Consider the following 20,841-nt stretch of genomic DNA (forward strand, 5'->3'; position numbering starts at 1 on the left):
AACATGTTCAATCTTTATCTTCTTGGACATATGGAATATATTTATAATAACTTCTTTATGGCCTTGTCTACTAATTCTATCATCTGTGACATTATCTGGTTTTGTTTTTATTGATTGATTTTTTTGTCCTCATTATGGTTTGTGTTTTCTTGCATACTTGATTTTTTTTTTTTGTGAGATGCCAGACATTTTGAATTTACATTGTTTGGTGATGGATATTTTTGTATTTTTATAAATACTCTTAAGCTTTGTTCTGGGGAAATAATCCTATCAAGGCTTGCTTTTGTTGAGTGTAATCAGAAAAGACTTTAGTCTAGTAATTTGGCCTCACTACAGAGGAAATGCCCTCCTGAGTACTGTTCCGGATGCCCCATGAATTAGGAGATTTCCATTCCGGCTGGTGGGAACATGAATTCTCTCAGGCCCAACGTGAGCTTTGAAGATTGTTCCCTTCAATTCTTTTGTGTGGAATCCATCTCAGGTGGATTCCTCACATGTATGAGCTGATCAGCACTCATGTTTGCATTCCAGAGGGACCCTCTGCAGATCTCTGAAGCCTCGCTCTCTGGGCAGCCCTTTCCTCCAGTGGTGTTCATCCCTATGATTCTTTCTGTGGATGCTTTACCCTCCTGGGAAGTCCAACTTCTCCTCTACTCGGGGAGACTGCCAGGCTCTACCTGGGCTCCTCTTCGTGAGCTGCTGCCTTGAAACTCTCTCCACACAGCAAGCTAGGACTATGGCAGGACTCGCCTAATTGTTTCCTATCTATAGGGTATCATTGCCCGATGTTGACTAATATCCAATGTCTGTAAACAGTCATTTCATATATTTTGCTCAGTATTGTAGTTGTTTCACATGGAGGGATCACTTTGATGTCAGGAACCACGGAGGGTCTAAAAGTTTACCCTACTTGTGAGCTAATGTTTCCTATTAGTTTCACAGATACTGGCAAGAGACATGAGACTCCTGAGTCTCTCCTCACAGCACTGCAGACAGCATGAGCTTCATATTCTCTTTGGTTTCCCTTGCCCCTCCCCACCAACCCCACAGGGTTATGTGGGCAGCAGAGGTGGATGCTGCACACACAGATTTGTGTCTCAGCTGAGAAGCCTTACACCTAGGAAACCACAATCTTATTAGGGGGCGTCTACCAAACCTAACCAAACTTTCTCTGGAGAACTATATCACCTTTTGTTATCCTGGTCAGAAAACAGTCAACTCTTTGCCCTAGAGCCGTGGTTGGCAAACTGCGGCTCGCGAGCCACATGCGGCTCTTTGGCCCCTTGAGTGTGGCTCTTCCTAAGCCTTAGGAGTACCCTAATTAAGTTAATAACAATGTACCTACCTATATAGTTTAAGTTTAAAAAATTTGGCTCTCAAAAGAAATTTCAATCGTTGTACTGTTGATATTTGGCTCTGTTGACTAATGAGTTTGCCGACCACTGCCCTAGAGGATATGCTGTCTATATTCCAACGTTGTTTGCTATTCAAACATCCTTGAAAAGATATTCTATTTTAAAAAAGCTAATAGAAGTTGTGCCCCACCCTGTACTGTAGTAACTCTGTATTGTGTCAGGTGGGTACTAGGAAGAGGGATCACCTTGTAAACTATATAAATGTCTAACCATATGTTGTACAACTGAAACTAATATATTATGTAAATTGTAATTTAAAGAATGAGAAAACTTTAATCAGTCAATCAATCAATCAATCAATCAATTGCATTAGAAAACTATTATTCCACTCCTTTTGGTAAATATATAAAAGATAACTTGTGTCATTACAGCTGCTTTTTAGGACTAATAAAGAAATTAAAATTGTCCAGCAAAGAAAGTAAAACTGTGGCTTTGAATTAGGAATGACTGTCTCAGGAGGAATTTTGGAAACAAGGTACTTCTTTATCCTACGAAGCAGTAACTAAGTCTTCCTTCAGCGATAAAGAAACATCTGTGCCTGAGTGTCCTGGGTTTCCCAGAGTGTGTGCCCCTCACTTTCCTTGTTGTTTTTCAGAGGGTATTGTTCCTGGACCTCCCACAGACCTCTCTGTCACCGAGGCCACCCAGAGTTACGTGGTGCTGAGCTGGAAACCCCCTGGCCAGCGTGGCCATGAGGGCATCCTGTACTTTGTGGAAAAGGTAAGACTCTGGGATCAGCATTATTACCTCATGCCACTTTCTGAAGACTTCTTTTAAAAGCAGAGATTAAATTTTCATTTTGTCTCGAACTCTTTAAAACTTTATAAACTGTGAACAACCTCCACAGAAAAATATATATCACACAGAACTTTGCTGGAAAGTTGAGGGGATTTCTGGACCCTAAGACTCATCCATAGATTTCTAAGAGGTCCACGGACCCCAAATCATGATCCCTTTATGAAGAGAGGTTCCTGAAACTGCAGATTTCCTGTAGCACACTGTTTTCTGGAGACTTTCTCTGCCTCCCTTGCTCTAGTGATGGCTTTTCACCTCTCTACCCCTTGTCCCTCTGCAGTAGGGAATGAGCATCAGCAAGGGTAGATGCGTGAGAGGAGTAGAAGTTAAAATACTTTCTAATGGCTGAGAGAGTTGAAGACAGAAAGTCCTCGCATGCTGCCACACATTTGACCAGCACTACTCTATGTGCAGTTTGTAGGATGCGGTCAGAAATTAAAAAATAACATAACATATTGGCTAGTTCTTTCCCTCAAATATCTTACAAGTATATTGTACTTCGTTAGAAAGGGCAGCATACAATGCAGGCCTAAAATGAGTGAAATCATGAGAATTGTTTGTGAATCTATCATATACTCATACTTGAGGAGAGTTCTAGGAAGTATTTATGCCCAGAAAATGGAGAGGAGCCAATACCTGCACGGGCCATTATTTGGTGAGCTGCCCCAGCTGCAAAGGCAGATACATAGGAGACCTTGCCAGGCATAGGGCCTAGGAGTGGGAGAAGTTCTTGGCCAACAGGATAATTGCTACTAGAAAAGAGTATGTAAAGAGAATTTGACTAAAATGAGGTTTAACTCTTATAGATCATTGGTGGAATGTAAATTGGTCCAACCACTAGAGAATACAATATAAAAGTTCTCAAAAAATTAAAAATATGTCTACTGTCTATCCAGCAATCCCACTTCTGGGTAGATGGAAACAGGATTTAAAGAAAGCACCCAGGCAAAGAAATCAAATACTGGCTACATTTAAAGGTAAATTCCATAGATAAGGACACTAACTTCACAAGTAGTACTGGAGGTGACTCAGTGTCTTAAAAAAATACATGGCATGGGGGTGGCAGGAGGAGGGAGATGAAGAAAACATATCAAAGCAAAACAGGATTTTGATGAGATATATGCATTTCCATGTTTATCGTAGCATTATTTACAATAGCCAAGATATGGAAACAACCTAAATGCCCATCAGTGGATAAAAACGATGTGGTAGTACATATACACAATGGAATATTATTCAGCCATGAGAAAGGAGGATATTCTCCAGTTTGCAAACAACGTGGATGGACCTTGAGGACATTATGCTAAGGGAGATAGGTCAGATAGAAAGCCAAGTACTGTATGATATCACTTATATGTGGACTCTAAAAAAGTAAACTGTTAAAAGCAAAGAGTAATATTGTGGTTACCAGGTAATGGAAAGGGAGCATAAGAGTGATAGTGATTAAAGGTTCAAACTTGTAACGAATAGTAAGTAAGCCATGGAGATCTACTGTATAGTATCATGAACATAGACAATAATATTGTACCATAATTATGCAATGTGATAAATATTGCTATATTGGCAACTATATTACAATATAGAAATGTATCAAAGTAACATGCTGTACACCTTAAATTTACACAATGTTATAAGTCAAATATATTCAATAAAAAATAAATATAATAAATTAATTAAAGAGGTTCAAAGTCCATTTGTTAGAAAAGTTTTGATTAAGATATAATTTTTAAAATGAAATACAAGTAAGTTTATATATAAGAATATTTACATTTTTATTGGCAGCTCTGCACCATTTTTTAGAACAATCAATGAGACAAGCGTTTATGCTTTTTTGTGTATTTTATTTATTTTTTACAATGCGGTATTATTAACTATAGTCACCAGGTTGTACATTACCTGACATTTTATACCTGGAAATTTGTATCTTTTGAATCTCTTTACCCATTTTGCACAACTCTCCACACCTAGCTTCTGGCAACCATCAATCTGTTCTCTGTATCATTGAGTTCGGTTTTGGGGAGGATTGTTTGGGATTGTTGTTTTTTTTGTTTGCTTGTTTTTAGGTTCTACATGTGAGATCATACAGTATTTGTCCTTGAGAGAAAATTTTATAAAAGTGTGAAATAGCTTGATAACATATTATTTACTTTACAATTTATTGTCACAGCAAAATCAGAGAAAATATATATTTTTGCAAAAATATTGTGGAGCTCAATTAACTTTCCTAAAAGCCCCTCTCTTTTATCTTAATGCTATTCTGACCATTTAATTTCACAACTCTAATTAGGTCACCTTTCCTGACTATTATTATAAGAGAATAAATATAGCTACAGATATATAGGTATATACAAATTATGTAAAATCATAAAATTGATATGTAAACATCTTTATGGCTTTTTAATTATTTCAAATCCGTGGCTCTTGAGAAAAATGTACTGGAGCTTAAAATGCTAGGGTCTGTGGTTTCCCTTTATTAATTTCTTTTCTTTGATCAGGACATTTAGCTCAGCCTTTGAGGAGGATGCCTCACTTCCTTCTTATCCCTAGTGAATATTTTTTTCTTCTAATGGAGAGCAAGAATAGAATGATAAATGTTCACCCCCTATTGTGTTTAATACACACCCTCACTGAATCTGTTTGAAGTGCTCCACAGGAAGAGAGTTCTGAATAAGCACTGTGACAGCAATTACAATCTTTTCTGTAGGAATGACATAGTAACCACCGAGTTCTGAGGCAGTTTCTCCCGATGAGTCAGTTGGCTTCTGTTGAACATGTCCTCTGGCCACATAAACTGATTTCCCCACCAAAGTCTGTAACTCCCCTAAGTTTCGCTCCTCGTCATTTCAATATAGCATTAAGGGAGGGGAAAAATGGATTCCTGGCCTGGGGCCACTGTCTCCGTGGAGTTTGTAGGTTTTCATGTCTGTGTAGGTTTTCTCCGGGTACTCCAGTTTCCTGCCACGACTCAGAGATTCATGTGAGATGAATTGGTGTGTCTGAAGTGTCCCAGTCTGAGTGAGTGTGGGGGTGTGAGTGGCCCTGTGACAGAATGGTGTCCTGTCCAGGGTCCCTTCCGGCCTTGTGTCTTGAGCTGCCAAGACAGTATCAGGTTGCCCACAACCCTGAACTGGAATAAGCAGGTTGGAAAAGCATTATCTTACTTGTTTTTATTAATCATTCTTAAATCTGTGTCTAGCTCACATTTATTTCAGTGTTTAATATTAGATGTGTTTTAGGTCTTTATTTAGAAATTTGGTGTTTTTTTGTGACAGAAATATGCTGTAGAAATGTAATTCTTTTTAAAAAAATATATTTTATTGATTTTTTACAGAGAGGAAGGGAGAGGGATAGAGAGTTAGAAACATCAATGAGAGAGAAACATTTATCAGCTGCCTCCTGCGCACTCCTTATTAGGGATCGCCCGCAACCAAGGTACATGCCCTTGACCAGAATCGAACCTGGGACCCTTGAGTCTGAAGGCTGACGCTCTACCCACTGAGCAAACTGGTTAGGGCAGAAATGTAATTCTTGTTTATATCAATTAGCCTGTGATAAAATTGTTTTCATTATACATCCTTTCGCTTAAAGTTGCAGTTTCCACGAACCTGTCGGCAGTGTTAAGTGAAGGCTCACTGTGTAGCCCGAGTAGAGAGGCTTGTACAGGCACAGGTGGCACATTCAAAAAGTCAGAGATGTTAAGGTGTTAGGGGAACAGCACAGGTCCTGGGCCACATTCACAGAACCATCCACATGCCAGATCCTCTGAGCTGAGTCTCAAATGATTTCTGATAACTGCTTCCCATACATTGACCTCTCAAAGGGGAAATGCTCCTGTGCTCTTGTTCTGTGGCAAATTTCCATCTCCAGAATGTTCAGGCCCACAGCAGTGCTGCCCCTTTGGTTATCGCCATGCCTGCACTTCTCCGTGGAGCTTTTTACCTGGGATTTGCATGCACATAAAGCACTTGCCTGTCATGGCCACAGGCTTAACATCAGTTACAGCATGTCCCTAAGCCCTGAAATGGTTGAAATGAGGGGTTTATTAGCAAGGGAATCGGATGAATTGGTCTCTAGGGCTCCCAGCCTCCCTATCCTACTGTGGTCTTTTCCTTGGGTGTCTTATGTCTTGAGCTCTTCCTCTCATTCCCCTGTCAAAATCTGGTCATGTCAGAGACAGGGACAGCATCCCTCAATAGCTCTGTTTCTACCAGCAGGAATGTTGCTCAGGACCAGGCACTGTTTATAGCACTGCACGCCTGTCAACCCACTTAATCCTTATGGTAATATGGTAACGGAAATACTTTTATTTTCATCATGCTTATTTCGTAGATGAGGAAATTGAGGCACCCGTGGGGTAGATAATTGACCCACGGCCACACAGTTAGTAAGAGGCAGAGCTAGGATTTGAACCCCACAGTCTGGCTCAGGTTCATATACACCCAACTATTACACATTGCTGCTTTTAAACCTCCCCAAGCCTAAGTCCTCCCCTCAGGAAAACTTTGATAATCACAAAATACTACCCCCACAATGCCTACTTCAGAGCATAGTTAGAGGATTGAAGACTGACAATGGTGAATAAAGCTCTTTGCACAGTGAAAGGCAGCTATTATTTTTATTGAGAAAGTATAAATGACTGATAATTGCTTCTGTGTTCCCCAGGGGAGAGTATTTCAAAATGAATGAAAGCCATAAACTAACGGATTAAAAGCATGGGAGAATTTTATTCCTCAGTGGGCAGCAGCTCGACTAGGGGGAGTTTACACTCTCTACCCTCACACACACAAATGACATTATCATGAAAGGCACTGCAAGGATTTTAGAGGTTACCCTCTCAACTCAAATAACAGGAAATACATAAATAGCCCTGAGATGCCCTGCCTAGAGTTCCCATTTATTCCTGCCGTGCTTTCAATGGGTCTCACTGTTCTGGCTGCAGTGTGACATGGAAACAGAAAACTGGCAGCGGGTGAACACAGAGCTTCCCGTGAAGTCTCCCCGTTTCGCTCTGTTCGACTTGACTGAGGGGAAATCCTACCGATTCCGTGTCCGCTGTTCTAATTCAGCAGGAGTTGGTGAGCCCTCAGAGGCAACGGAAGTGACTGTGGTTGGGGACAAACTTGGTAAGTGTAGAGCTTGGTTGAACAGCTATAAACTTATTTTACTTCAATTCAAGGGAAAATTCCAAAGCAAAAATTTTATTAGAATATATATATATACTCATCATATTTATACATATTACGAAGTAAAAGTGGTGACATCTTTCTTATCTATTATAAATTTAATTGATGACTATATTTGACAGATACATTTTTAAAATTTATTATTATGTATATCAAATTTTGAAAGTAAATTTCTTCAGGAGTTTCAACAGTGTTGATAATGTATTTTTTCTGGAGTGGGTTACTGTGTTCCTGGGTATTTGGTTTATCATCATTCTCTCAACCTAATATATTTATTAGTTTTAACAATCCTGTATAATAAAAGGGTAATATGCAAATTGATTGAATGGCAGAATGACTGGTTGCTATGACGTGCACTGACCACCAGGGCACCAGGCCTCTAGTATATTATAAAATAAAGCAACCATATATTTGATATGATTAGTTATATAAAATTTATGTGTGTGTGTTTGTTCACATGTGTTAAGAATGAATTTTTTAAAGTGACCTTGAGTTCAACATTATTTTTCTCTTTTCTCAGATATCCCCAAGGCTCCAGGCAACATCATCCCAAGCAGAAATACAGACACATCAGTGGTAGTTTCATGGGAGGAATCCAAAGATGCTAAGGAGCTGGTTGGCTACTACATAGAGTCTAGTGTTGTTGGCTCTGGCAAGTGGGAGCCCTGCAACAACAACCCGGTGAAGGGCCCACGGTAACTGCACTCTGTGTATGTGTGTGTGTGGTCAGGTGGTAGGGACATTTGACTAGAGCTACAGAGGCTGTGAAGAGGAAATACAGCCATGGACCCACACAGCAGCAAAAACATCCAATGGAGGGATTTTAAAAAATAGTTCAATACTTCCTTATAATTTTTATTGGGTGACATTGGTTAACAAAACCGTAAAAATTTCAAGTGTACAACTCAATAAAACATCATACTGCATACTGCGTTGTGTGCCCATTACCCAAAGTAAAGTCCCTTTCTGTCCCCATTTATCCCCTCTTTGCACTTGTCCACCAACACCCACCCCCTTTCCCTCTGGCTATCACCATTTATTGTCTGTACCTATGTGTTATATATATTATTTTCCTTTTATATATATTATTTTCTTTTTGCTTAACCCCTTCACCTCCTTTTCATCTACCACTTACCCCGCACACACAGCCTCCAGCCTACTCTCTACATCCATGCCTCTGCTTCCACCCTGTTTGTTAAAATATTTTGTTCATTCGATTACACATATAAGTGAGATCATATGATATTTGTCTTTCTCTGACTGGCTTATTTTACTTAGGATAATACATTACAGGTCTATCCATGCTGTCACAAAAGGTAAGATGACTTTTTTTTTTCCACAGCTGAGTAGTATTCCATTGTGTAAATGTACCACTGCTATTTTTTTAAAATCCTCACTTGCAGATATTTTTTCTATTGATTTCTAGAAGGGAAGGAGGAGGGAGAAGATAGAGAGAGAAACATCCATGTGAGAGAGACATATCGATTGGTTGCCTCCCGCACACACCCCTACAAGGGCTGATAAACCTGCAACTGAGGTGTGTGCCCTTGACTGGGAATCAAACCCGAGACCCTTTGGTCCACAGGTCGATGCTTTAGCCACTGAGCCAAACCAGACAGGGCTACCACTGCTTTTTTATTTACTCATCTACTGATGGACACTTGGGCTGTTTCCAGATCTTGGTTATTGTAAATAATGCTGCAGTGAACACAGGGTTGCATATATTTTTTCTAGTTAGTGTTTTAGATTTCTTCAAATGTATTCCCAGAAGTAGAATCACTGGGTCAAAAGGCAGTTCCATTTTTCTTATTTTGAGGAAACTCCATGTTGTTTTCCACAGAGGCTACAGCATTCTGCATTCCCACCAGCAGTTGTACTAGGGTTCCCTTTTCCCCACATCCTCTCCAACACTTGTTTGTTGATTTATTGATGATAGACATTATGACAGGAGTGAGATGGTATCTCATTGTGATTTTAATTTGCATTTCTCTGATGCTTAGTGACATTGAGCATCTATTCACATGTCTATGGACCATCTGTATGTCCTCTTTGGTAAAGTTCTTTATAAATGTTGGATATTAAACACTTTTCAAATGTATCATTGACAAATAAGTTCTCCCACTCAGTTTATTGATAGTTTCTTTTGCCATGCAAAAGCTTTTTAATTTGATGTAGTCCTATTTGTTTATTTTTCCTTTGTCTCCCTTGCCTGAGGAGATATAGCAGAAAAAATATTGCTGAGAGATAGCTGAGATTTTACTACCTATGTTTTCTTCTAGGATTTTTATAGTTTTCAACTTATATTTAAATCTTTAATCCATTTTGAATTTATTCTTGTGTATGTTGTAAATTGGTGGTTAAGTTTCATTTTTTTTGCATGTATCTGTCCAATTTTCCCATTTATTGAATAGACTGTCTTTACCCCATTGTATATTCCTCCCTCCTTTGTCAAATATTAATTGACCATAAAATGTGGGTTTATTTCTGGACTCTCTGTTCTATTCCATTGATCTGTATGCTTATTCCATACTGTTTTATATGGCCTTGTAGTATAGTTTGATATCAGGTAGCATGATACCTCCAACTTTGTTTTTCTTTTTCCAGATTGATTGCTAAAGCTATTCGGGGTCTTTTGTGGTTCTATATATATTTTGGAATATTTGTTCTAGATTCATGAGATATGCCATTGGTATTTTAATAGGAATTGTGTTGAATCTATTGATTGCTTTAGGTAGTATGGACATTTTAATGATGTTAAATCTTCCAATCCATAAATACAGTATATGCTTCCACTTATTTGTATCTTCTTTAATTTCTTTCTTCATTATTCTATAATTTCAATTAGGGAGATTGAAAAAAATATTATACTTTAAATGTCCAAATGAATTTAAAATTGAATATGTCTACTACAATATATTTGATAAAAGGCTTACTTGTTATATTAAACACTTAGAAATACTTAATGCCAGCTATGATAAGAGTTCATTTCGTAGGTCTTTTCTGGTTCTTTATGCTATTTGCTTTTTTACCCCTCTGTTCTTGTCTTTAATAGCCAATGTTATACTAGATTCTAAGGATCTAATAGGCTCTAGCTAACCAAATTGCCCAGGTATTTTAAATGAACAGAAGAAAACATCAAACTCTGAACATCAACATGATTACACTCAGTGCTAATGAGACATAAATAACCAAACCAAGGACACTCCGAATATTTTGCCAACACTTTGCTTTTAATGTGAGGAAGGTTATTTTTCTTGGTCTCAAATAATTTATCAACCAGCATTGCAAGTTGATGATGAATTCTGGCCTGCACCCATAATCTGGGCCTCCTTTGATTTAGGGCCAGTCTGAGAGGAGAATTCCACCCACAAAATTGGCAGCTTGTTAGGCAGCTCCTTCTTTGACCACTTGTACCTGGTAAGTCCAAAGACGCCCCCATAGGATGCTTCTTTTCTAAAACTTGAGAGAATAGAGACAAACCAATTAATGGGAGAAGGCAATGTGTTTTACAAGAGATTCATTGCGCTTGTTTGCTCATTTCACTTTTACTCTGCATTCCCAGCATTTTCCTGGGACTATTTAGAAACATTCATGGAGGAAAGCCTGCCTTTCCAGAAACTGATGGGAGCTTCTCAAGGACGGGCACCATGTTTTATTCATCATTGTATCCACAGCACCCAGCTTAGTGTCTGGAACACTGATGTGCTCAATAAATATTCGCTGAACTGAGCTGGCCTAAGGGTTGGCCTAAATTTAAGATTGGTGTAAATCGTAGCTGCCTTTGTTAAATATTTCAACATGCAAATAGTAATAGAGTCATTAGGAGATTTGTTATTTCCTCTGGTTACAGTCCTTAGAATGGATTAAAATGTTGCAGTGATTCATGAAGCAGCTTTTTATAACCATAATAGCTATTAAAGAGTGAGGTTGTTTTGTGTGAAACTGTCCATGAATTCACACCTTATTATTGAATTTTTATATCTAAATGGCAATTCTGGAGCCAATTTTTCACCTTACTTTCAAATTCAAGTAAAATTTTTCAAGTAATTATACCTCCCCTGGCATGCAGAAAGGCAGGGAATAGGCCTCAGTGATGAGGAGCCACCTATGCTTATGCACCTAAAATAGCCATTAATAATATTATTTATGCCACCTATTATTTATTAAATGCCTCCTATATGCAGGCCCTGTAATAGGTACTTTAAATACTTTATGGACAATATTTACACAAAATTATTATGTAGATATAATTAACCCCATTTTGCTGATGAGCACGCAGAGGCTCAGAAAGGTTAAGGGGCTTATGCAGGGGAATACCAGGGCTCCTCATTGTTTGACAGAGTTTAGAAAATTGCCTTAACTGCCTTCTTGTCTAAAGCACATGTTACCTGCATCTCTCTACATCTTTTTCTTCCTTTTAAAAAATGAATCGTGCCCTTAGCCAGTTTGGCTCAGTGGATAGAGAGTGTCAGCCTGCAAACCAAAGGATCCTGGGTTCGAATCCTATCAGTGGCATGTACCTTGATTGGACACTTCTCCCTGGCCTGGGCCCTGGTTGGGGCTTGTGCAGAAGGCAACCAATCAATGTGTTTCTCTCACATCGATGTTTCTCTCTGTCTTTCCCTCTCTCTTCCACTTATTCATCATTGTATCCACAGCACCCAGCTTAGTGTCTGGAACACTGATGTGCTCAATAAATATTCGCTGAACTGAGCTGGCCTAAGGGTTGGCCTAAATTTAGGATTGGTGTAAATCGTAGCTGCCTTTGTTAAATATTTCAACATGCAAATAGTAATAGAGTCATTAGCAGATCTGTTATTTCCTCTGGTTACAGTCCTTAGAATGCATTAAAATGTTACAGTGATTCATGAAACAGCTTTTTATAACCATAATAGCTATTAAAGAGTGAGGTTGTTTTGTGTGAAACTGTCCATGAATTCACACCTTATTATTGAATTTTTATATCTAAATGGCAATTCTGGAGCCAATTTTTCACCTTACTTTCAAATTCAAGTAAAATTTTTCAAGTAATTATACCTCCCCTGGCATGCAGAAAGGCAGGGAATAGGCCTCAGTGATGAGGAGCCACCTATGCTTATGGCTATAAGTATGCACCTAAAATAGCCATTAATAATATTATTTATGCCACCTATTATTTATTAAATGCCTCCTATATGCAGGCCCTCACAAGCGCAATGAATCTCTTGTAATAGGTACTTTAAATACTTTATGGACAATATTTACACAAAATTATTATGTAGATGTAATTGTCCCCATTTTGCTGATGAGCACGCAGAGGCTCAGAAAGGTTAAGGGACTTATGCAGGGGAATACCAGGGCTCCTCATTGTTTGACAGAGTTTAGAAAATTGCCTTAACTGCCTTCTTGTCTAAAGCACATGTTACCTGCATCTCTCTACATCTTTTTCTTCCTTTTAAAAAATGAATCGTGCCCTTAGCCAGTTTGGCTCAGTGGATAGAGAGTGTCAGCCTGCAAACCAAAGGATCCTGGGTTCGAATCCTATCAGTGGCATGTACCTTGATTGGACACTTCTCCCTGGCCTGGGCCCTGGTTGGGGCTCGTGCAGGAGGCAACCAATCGATGTGTTTCTCTCACATCGATGTTTCTCTCTGTCTTTCCCTCTCTCTTCCACTCTCTCTAAAAGACCAATGGAAAAATATCCTTGGGTGAGGATTAACAACAACAACAACAAAAAATGACTCTTTTTCATAAAGCCAGATCATTCGTTAAGTTAACAACCATCTTCTCTAATTTTCTCCTAGGAAAGTTTTTTGAAACTTCCTTTCCTTTCAGATTTACGTGCCATGGATTGGCGACTGGTCAAAGTTATATTTTCCGGGTCAGAGCAGTTAATGCAGCTGGACTTAGTGAATATTCACAGGATTCAGAAGCAATTGAAGTAAAAGCTGCTATTGGTAAGTTCCTTATGCATAACTTTGCTAAGAAAAAAATGATTTTTTCTAAGTTATAAAGGCAGATACCATCCTTTTCAGAAATTGTTTAAAGCTTCTAATATTGCTCCATGATTCCACCCTCAAATGATCATTTTCTCTGACTCCAGGTGACATCTTATTAACCTTTCATAGCTGTCATTTTACAGATCTTCATCACTTATCCAGGACTCCAGGTGACATCTAACCTTCCATAGCTGTCATTTTACAGATCTTCATCACTTATCCAGATTCTGTGCATCTGTAGCCTTTTCATCTTCACAAGTCCAAGTTTCCTCAGATATTTCCGATTGTGGGAAACTCCATTCTAACTTCGTGCTCATCACGGGAATGTGAAGGGCCATCCAATTCCATGAAGTGGTATATCACCCATAACACAGATCATCTTGTACCTAAAAGCCATTTCATCTGCAACACAGCCTGGCTTATTTTCACTAACAGCACATTAGCATGCTTTTTATAAACTCCTCTACAATTCCTGCAAAGACACATGTGGTGGCTTAATCATGTTTCATCTCTGCTTGCAAAGTAACCAACAGAATAAAACCAGTAACAAAGTAATTCTATGTATGTACATGATGTACCTCGCAATCTTAGATGACATGGGGAATGGACCCTGAAATTTCAGAGCAATCAAAATGAAATTTGTCATATAGCAACACATTTAAAGAGAAAGATCATTAAATATCAATTGTCTTCAGTTAGTGTTCCATATTACTTTTTAATATTCCTTATAATATGGACAACAGTGAACATGTTGCTTTGAGGTTGAGAGGTACAGACTATTAATATTTCACTAATGTGCATCATTCTGTTATAAAATCAGGATTGTTAATGTTACGTCTTTTGTGTACTTTATGGTTCTTCCCCCCCACCCTTCTGTTGAATAATACAACTTATATCTTCCAAGAAATATCTGAGATTTGCTTTCTTTTGTGTACACTTGGGTTCTGCAAATCCAAAATTGTTCCTGTTCCATATAGTAACACATTTAAAGAGAAAGGTCATTAAATATCAATTGTCTCCAGTTAGTGTTCCATATTACTTTTTAATATTTCTTATAATATGGACAATAGTGAACATGTTGCTTTGAGGTTGAGAGGTACAGACCATTAATATTTCACTAATGTGCATCATTCTGTTATAAAATCAGGATCGTTAATGTTACGTCTTTTGTGTACTTTATGGTTCTTTCCCCTCATTCTGTTGAATAATACAACTTACATCTTCCAAGAAATATCTGAGATTTGCTTTCTCTTGTGTACACTTGGGTTCTGCAAATCCAAAATTGTTCCTGTTCCGTCTGTAGTTTTTTTGTTCTCATTTCTTCTTTTTCCAGAACATGGTGAATTGAAATATTTCCTTGGTGTACATTACCTGAAATCTGTGCTCTCCATATTTCTGACAAACCCAAGTGATTTCCATTAAACCGAGATTGTTTTTGTTCTGTCTGTGGTGCTAATGTTTTTCTCTTTGTTCTATTAAGTAAGAGCAGTTTACACTGTGCCTGGGCTTAAAGTGTTTCTGTTGTTATCTGGCGATTGTAGGGGGAGGAGTGTCTCCAGATGTGTGGCCTGAACTGAATGATGCACCTGGTGGACTAACAGATTCCAGGGGAGGCATGCATGAAACCTCCCAGCCAGCCTTTAAGAAAGATGCTTTACTTGATAGCAAACTTAGCAAACCTTCACTACCCAGTAGCTCTCACAACCTGGGCCAAAAAGAAGTGAGTAAAGTAAGTGAAACAGTTCAGGAGGAGCTTACCCCACCACCACAGAAAGCAGCTCTTAAGGGGGAAAGTAAGTCTGATGATCCAAAAAAGAAGAAGAATATAGGTGAGAGTTCAAAGAGTAAAAATGTTCCATCTGTCTCCATCAGCATCCTCACCTCTCATTGTCCAGATCACATTCTTCCATCTGTGTTCACTTTCATGTTTATTCTTAATTTTATGTTTTCAGCTATTTATTTGCAATACTTTTGTAATCTTTTATGGGTTGGCTTGTATACATAACTCATTGTGCTTAATGATAATAGCATATGTAAAGTAATTTGGTTATACAGTCCTTTTAGGTTTCTGAGGCAGATACATGCCTGGCCTCATTTTGCTAAGGGAGTTAGAGATGAGAGCAGGAAAGGTTTGATCATCATAGCTTTGTGAGGTTCTTTGCAACAGTCTTACTTAGTACATGCATAGGAAAAGGATTTCACAAAGAAGGGAGATTTTACCAGGATTAGAGTTATCAACTTCTGTTGTTCATCCTCAGGTTTTCAAATTACCCTTCATATTTAATTAAAATAATTAAAAGTAACATTACTCTTTGAATTGCCATGAACAGTTTAACAGGGTATTATAATCACATATAGCTATGTTCTATGATACATGACCCACATGTCCAGTACGGATTTATTTAAGACTATCAGTAAGTTAAGGATTTTCTGATTAAGATAATTGGTACTTGTGACATATATTCTAGGAGACAATGTTTTTTTTAAAAAAATAAAATAAAAATGAAATAATAAGCATGTAATGATACATTAAAAATTAAGAATTTTCTGATTAAGATAATAGGTACTTGTGACATATATTCTAGGAGACAATGTTGTTTTTTTTAAAAATGAAATAATAAGCATGTAATGATACATTAAAACATACCTCTCATCTATCCTCTATTTCTACCCCACCTTCAACTTCTGTCACAGCTCCTATTTTTTTTGACACTTTTATCTGTCCCTTCAACTCAGTGTAAGATGGGATATTCTTGTTTAACATCGCTCTGAAATAGGGAGAAAGAGAGAAAGAGTGCTCTTTTGTAAAATGTAGAGAATGAAGGAGGTTGGGGTTGGGGAGAGAGAAACAAATGTATTTTATTTTTAAAATATTTACTGTTCTGAGATTCTTTTTGAATGGTAATGAGATAGTCTCTTTATATTTGATAAGCCAAATAAATATTTAGAAAATTCTTTTTAGTCATTGCATATCTAGATAGATTTCTTTCTACCACCACATCCTCTCTATCTTTATAAAAAACTATAATTTCAGTAGTTGATCAGCAAAGCCACATAAATGAAGAAATATTTTTAAAACATCCTCCAAATATTTTTATGGCTAGACACCAATAAACACGGAAATAGCTATATAATATTTTGTACTATATGAATAATATTCCAACATCAGGTTAAAAATAATGATACAAAAAGTATTATGTACTAAAAAAAATCACATAGAAGATTGTGCCTATTTATAAAAAAATTTTAAAGGTGACATTTAACCTCAGAAGATTTTTCCTGTTTGTAGACAGAATCTGTATAGTTATAATGTCTCACCAGGGTACCTGCGCCTGAATGGTTAAATGCTAATAACTCTGTAAATACATGGAAATTCTCAATAAGTGAATTGAAGCAGAAATTGATTTACATATTCCATTTTCCTCAAGGATCAAATAAAAACAAAATGACATAATGAAACAAAAATGTATATCTTGAGGAAAATATTCCTTTTTCAGGGGAACGGAATCATTTTGCTGGATAGTGCACCATTTTGCTTTTAATGTTTCAAACTTATCCCTTTTGGGGGCTGGGAGGTAGGTTTTTTTTAATCTTTAGAATAATAATTGCAGTGCCTTTTTGGCCCTGCGTGAATTTGTTTCTCATTCACCAAATCAGATGCCAAGTTACTGATCCGTGCCACATTTTAGTTTTATACCACAAGACCTAGTGCCTTCACCATGGAACCAGTGAAACAAGTTTAATATACATAGAATCATAGATGCATTTCTGTCTACTCACAAGTATTCATATTGCAACAGCGGCACCATCTCCACCCTCTGATATCACTTGTCTTGAAAGTTTTCGTGACTCAATGGTTCTTGGATGGAAGCAGCCAGATAAGAGTGGAGGGGCTGAAATTACTGGCTATTATGTGAACTATCGTGAGGTAATTGATGGGGTACCAGGAAAATGGAGAGAAGCCAACATCAAAGCTGTCAGTGAGGAGGCATATAAGGTAAGAATGTGACTTTCTGTAGTGTGGAGTGTCACATGTGTGACATACTCAACACGCACACATTTGCACATGCATGCACATGCCCAGCACCTTGTAAAAGATTCATGTCATTTCTCCAGTGTTCATTGCCTGCAATGACATGAGTTTTGTAAAATGTATATGAAGATAAATAGGATGTATGTTTATATGTTTATTCATACACATAAGCATAATTTCTTAGAATGTTTATTATGAAATGTATACTTACGGTGAAGACTAATGTTTCTTACAAAAATTAACTTACAAAATATCTGTAACAAATATGCCACTAGCTTCAAGAATCCCAGAATCCAAATGAATCTGGATTTTTTTTTTAATTGAGAGAGGAAGAGAGAGAGAAAAACATTGATGCAACAGAGAAACATTGGTTGGCTGCCTCACACACATGTCCTGATGGGAGATCAAACCCACACCCTGGTAATGTGCACTGGGAATTGAACCTGCCACCCTTTGACATACAGGACAATGCTCCAACCAACTGAACCACACAGGTCAGGGCTGGGATTCTCCTAATTTTAACACACATATGTCCTACATCCTTGGGAACCCTGTACTCCCAGGAAAACTGTAATTGTTGGTCACAGGAATAGAGCCCCAAAGCAACCCTGGTACCTAAATAAAGGACTTTGAGATCCAAGTTTTCTACCTCATGGTTTCCCCATAATTAAAAAGGTGTTTTCTTCTTAAAGGGAGTGTATGTGTTTAATCAAAAAGGGTGTTTATATTAGTCTGCTACTATAACACATAGCCACTATATTCTACTTATATCCTAAATAACTGACAAGACAAGCCCACTTTTGGATGAACTTATGACTTTCTGATCAAATCAGATGTAGACTGGATCATGGATTTATATTTGTTTTGGCTTAAGTCATACAATAGGTAAGCTTTGTTAATGCAGCTATTTCCAGCAATACTTCCATTTATTAAGCCTTTTTAATGTTTAAAGGATTGTATAGTCCATGGATTTTTTTATACTAATATATTCCATCATTTCTATTTTGCAAATGTGTTCATATTCCTTATCTTATTACATATATTTTCCCTCACAATAACCTAATTCCTACTGAGGGATATAGAAAATATTAGGTCACTCAGTAAAGAGCAGAAACATTACAAGAATTTGAATTTTTTTATTCCTAGTCTAGAATTCATTTAATTTTCATCTGTACATGCATTAGTTTTCTATTACTGTATAACAAGTTACCATAAACCTTGTGGCTTAAAATAATCCATGTTTGTTATAGCACCATTTCCACAAGTTAGAAGTTTAGGCTCAGCTAGGTCCTCTGCTCAGGTTCTCACAATGCTGCAATCTAGGAGTGAGCTGGGCTGCATTCTCCTCTGGAGCTTGAGGTTGTTGGTAGAATTGAGTTCCTGGCAGCTGTAGGTCTGAGGCTGCCCTTCTCCAAATGCCAGGGGCTAGGTGGTTCTCAAAATGGCATTTGCTTCTTGATGACCATTGAGACAGTGTTTCTATTCAGGAAGTTTCCAAACCCCATTTTATGAACCCCTATCTGATTAAAATCAGTCCTTCAAAAAAAACTCCACTCTTTCTCCTGTGTGTTTCTCCTTTATTCTTTGTTTTTTAATATAGTTTTATTGATTTTAGAGAGAAAACGAGAGAGAGAGAGAGAGAGAGAGAGAAAGAGAGAAGAGAGAAACATCAATGATGAGAGAGAATCATTGATCGACTGCCTCCTGCACACCCCACACCAGGAATCGAGCCTGCAACCAGGCATGTGCCCGACCAGGAATCCAACCGTGATCTCCTGGTTCATAAATGGACACCCCACCACTGAGCCACACTGGCTGGGCTCTCCTTTATTCTTACACTGCCAACATTTCCCTGACAACAGCTGGGTGTCCTACAATTTAACTCAATTCTGACACTACCCGGAGATAGAATCAGACCCCACAGGTAAAGGGTTTGATCCCACAAATCTGCCCCCGACCCTTCAAATTCCAGGGCTAAGTCTAGGTTGTCACTGAGCTTCTGACCTGACTGATTGGCTATATATCAGAGGTTCCCACAGTTTCCTCCTCAGGTTCCATTTATCTGTTAGAGTGACTCCCAGAATTCAGAGAAACATTTTATTTATTAGATCATCAGTTTATTATAAAGGGATATGTAACTCAGGAACAGCTAGAAGGAAGAGATGCACAGGGCAAGGTATATGGGACAGGCCAATGAGCTTTCATGACCTCTCCAGAGTGCCACTCCCCCAGCACCAACCTGGAGGCTCTCCGAACCCTGTTCTTTTGGGAGTTTTATGGAGACTTCATTATATAGGCATGGAAGAAATCATTAGCCAACTCAACCTCTAGCCTCTCTTCCCTTCCCAGAGATTCCAGTGGTGAGGCTGAAAAGTCCAACCTTCTAATCACATGATTGGTTTCCCTAGCAACCAGCCCAATACCTAGACTACCTAAGGGCTTCCCCATTTCATTAACATTAACAAAAGAACATTTAAAGTTTGCATCACTTTGTAAAACTTCCAGGGTTTTAGGAGCCCTGTGCCTGGAATGTTGGCAAAGACCAAATATATATTTCTTTTTTAAAAAAATATATTTTATTGATTTTTTACAGACAGGAAGGGAGAGGGATAGAGAGTTAGAAACATTGATGAGAGAGAAACATCAATCAGCTGCCTCCTACACACCTCCCACTGGGGATGTGCCCACAACCAAGGTATATGCCCTTGACCAGAATCGAACCTGGGACCTTTCAGTCCGCAGGCCAATGCTCTATCCACTGAGCCAAACCGGTTAGGGCCCAAATATATATTTCTTCTTATAAATTACAATATCAAAGTCAGGCAGGCCCACCAAGGATAATCTGGCTCTCTTTTTATTAACTCAAAATTAACTGATTCAGAACCTTAATTACATATGAAATATCCTTTCTCCTTTGTCTTATAATGTAACATAACTTCAGAACTGATATTCCAATACCCTTACCATATTCTGTTGGCTAGAAGCAGGTCACTTGTTTCGCCCACACTCAAGGAGAGATTACAAAAAGGTATGATTCACTGAGAGTCATTCTAGAGTGTGTTCAACACAGGAGGTAAATAAATAAAATGTTGAATAATTAGAGAAAACAAACCTGAAACATTCACTCTCTGTGATATTATCTATGTTGCAGATCAGCAACTTGAAGGAAAACACGGTGTATCAGTTCCAAGTGGCAGCCATGAACATCGCTGGGTTGGGAATGCCCTCGGCAGTAAGCGAATGCTTCAAATGTGAAGAGTGGACCATTGCTGTTCCAGGTAAATCCTGAAAACTCAGACTTTCTTCCAATAGACCCTACCACTTGGAGCTAAATTTAAGTGCTGTATAGACAAGTTCTACAGGAAATGAATTCTCTTGGTTCCTCATGTTTACATAAAATATTTTTACAATACTATTAAATAACTAGAGGCCCAGTA

General features: G+C 38.1%; 1 protein-coding gene across 1 annotated transcript in view; it reads left to right on the forward strand.

Annotated features, from left to right (window-relative positions):
- The window catches only part of MYOM1 (myomesin 1), a 114,886-nt gene that overhangs the window by 53,495 nt on the left and 40,550 nt on the right, over positions 1-20,841 (forward strand). Inside the window, exons 13-19 of the mRNA XM_014541637.1 lie at positions 2,011-2,135; positions 7,150-7,333; positions 7,914-8,088; positions 13,208-13,329; positions 14,913-15,200; positions 17,172-17,368; positions 20,556-20,682. Of these exons, the coding sequence (XP_014397123.1) occupies positions 2,011-2,135; positions 7,150-7,333; positions 7,914-8,088; positions 13,208-13,329; positions 14,913-15,200; positions 17,172-17,368; positions 20,556-20,682 (1,218 nt within the window). The remainder of the gene's footprint in view (positions 1-2,010; positions 2,136-7,149; positions 7,334-7,913; positions 8,089-13,207; positions 13,330-14,912; positions 15,201-17,171; positions 17,369-20,555; positions 20,683-20,841) is intronic.

Source organism: Myotis brandtii, unplaced genomic scaffold (assembly GCF_000412655.1).
Source record: "Myotis brandtii unplaced genomic scaffold, ASM41265v1 scaffold276, whole genome shotgun sequence".
Classification (NCBI taxonomy): Eukaryota; Metazoa; Chordata; class Mammalia; order Chiroptera; family Vespertilionidae; genus Myotis; species Myotis brandtii.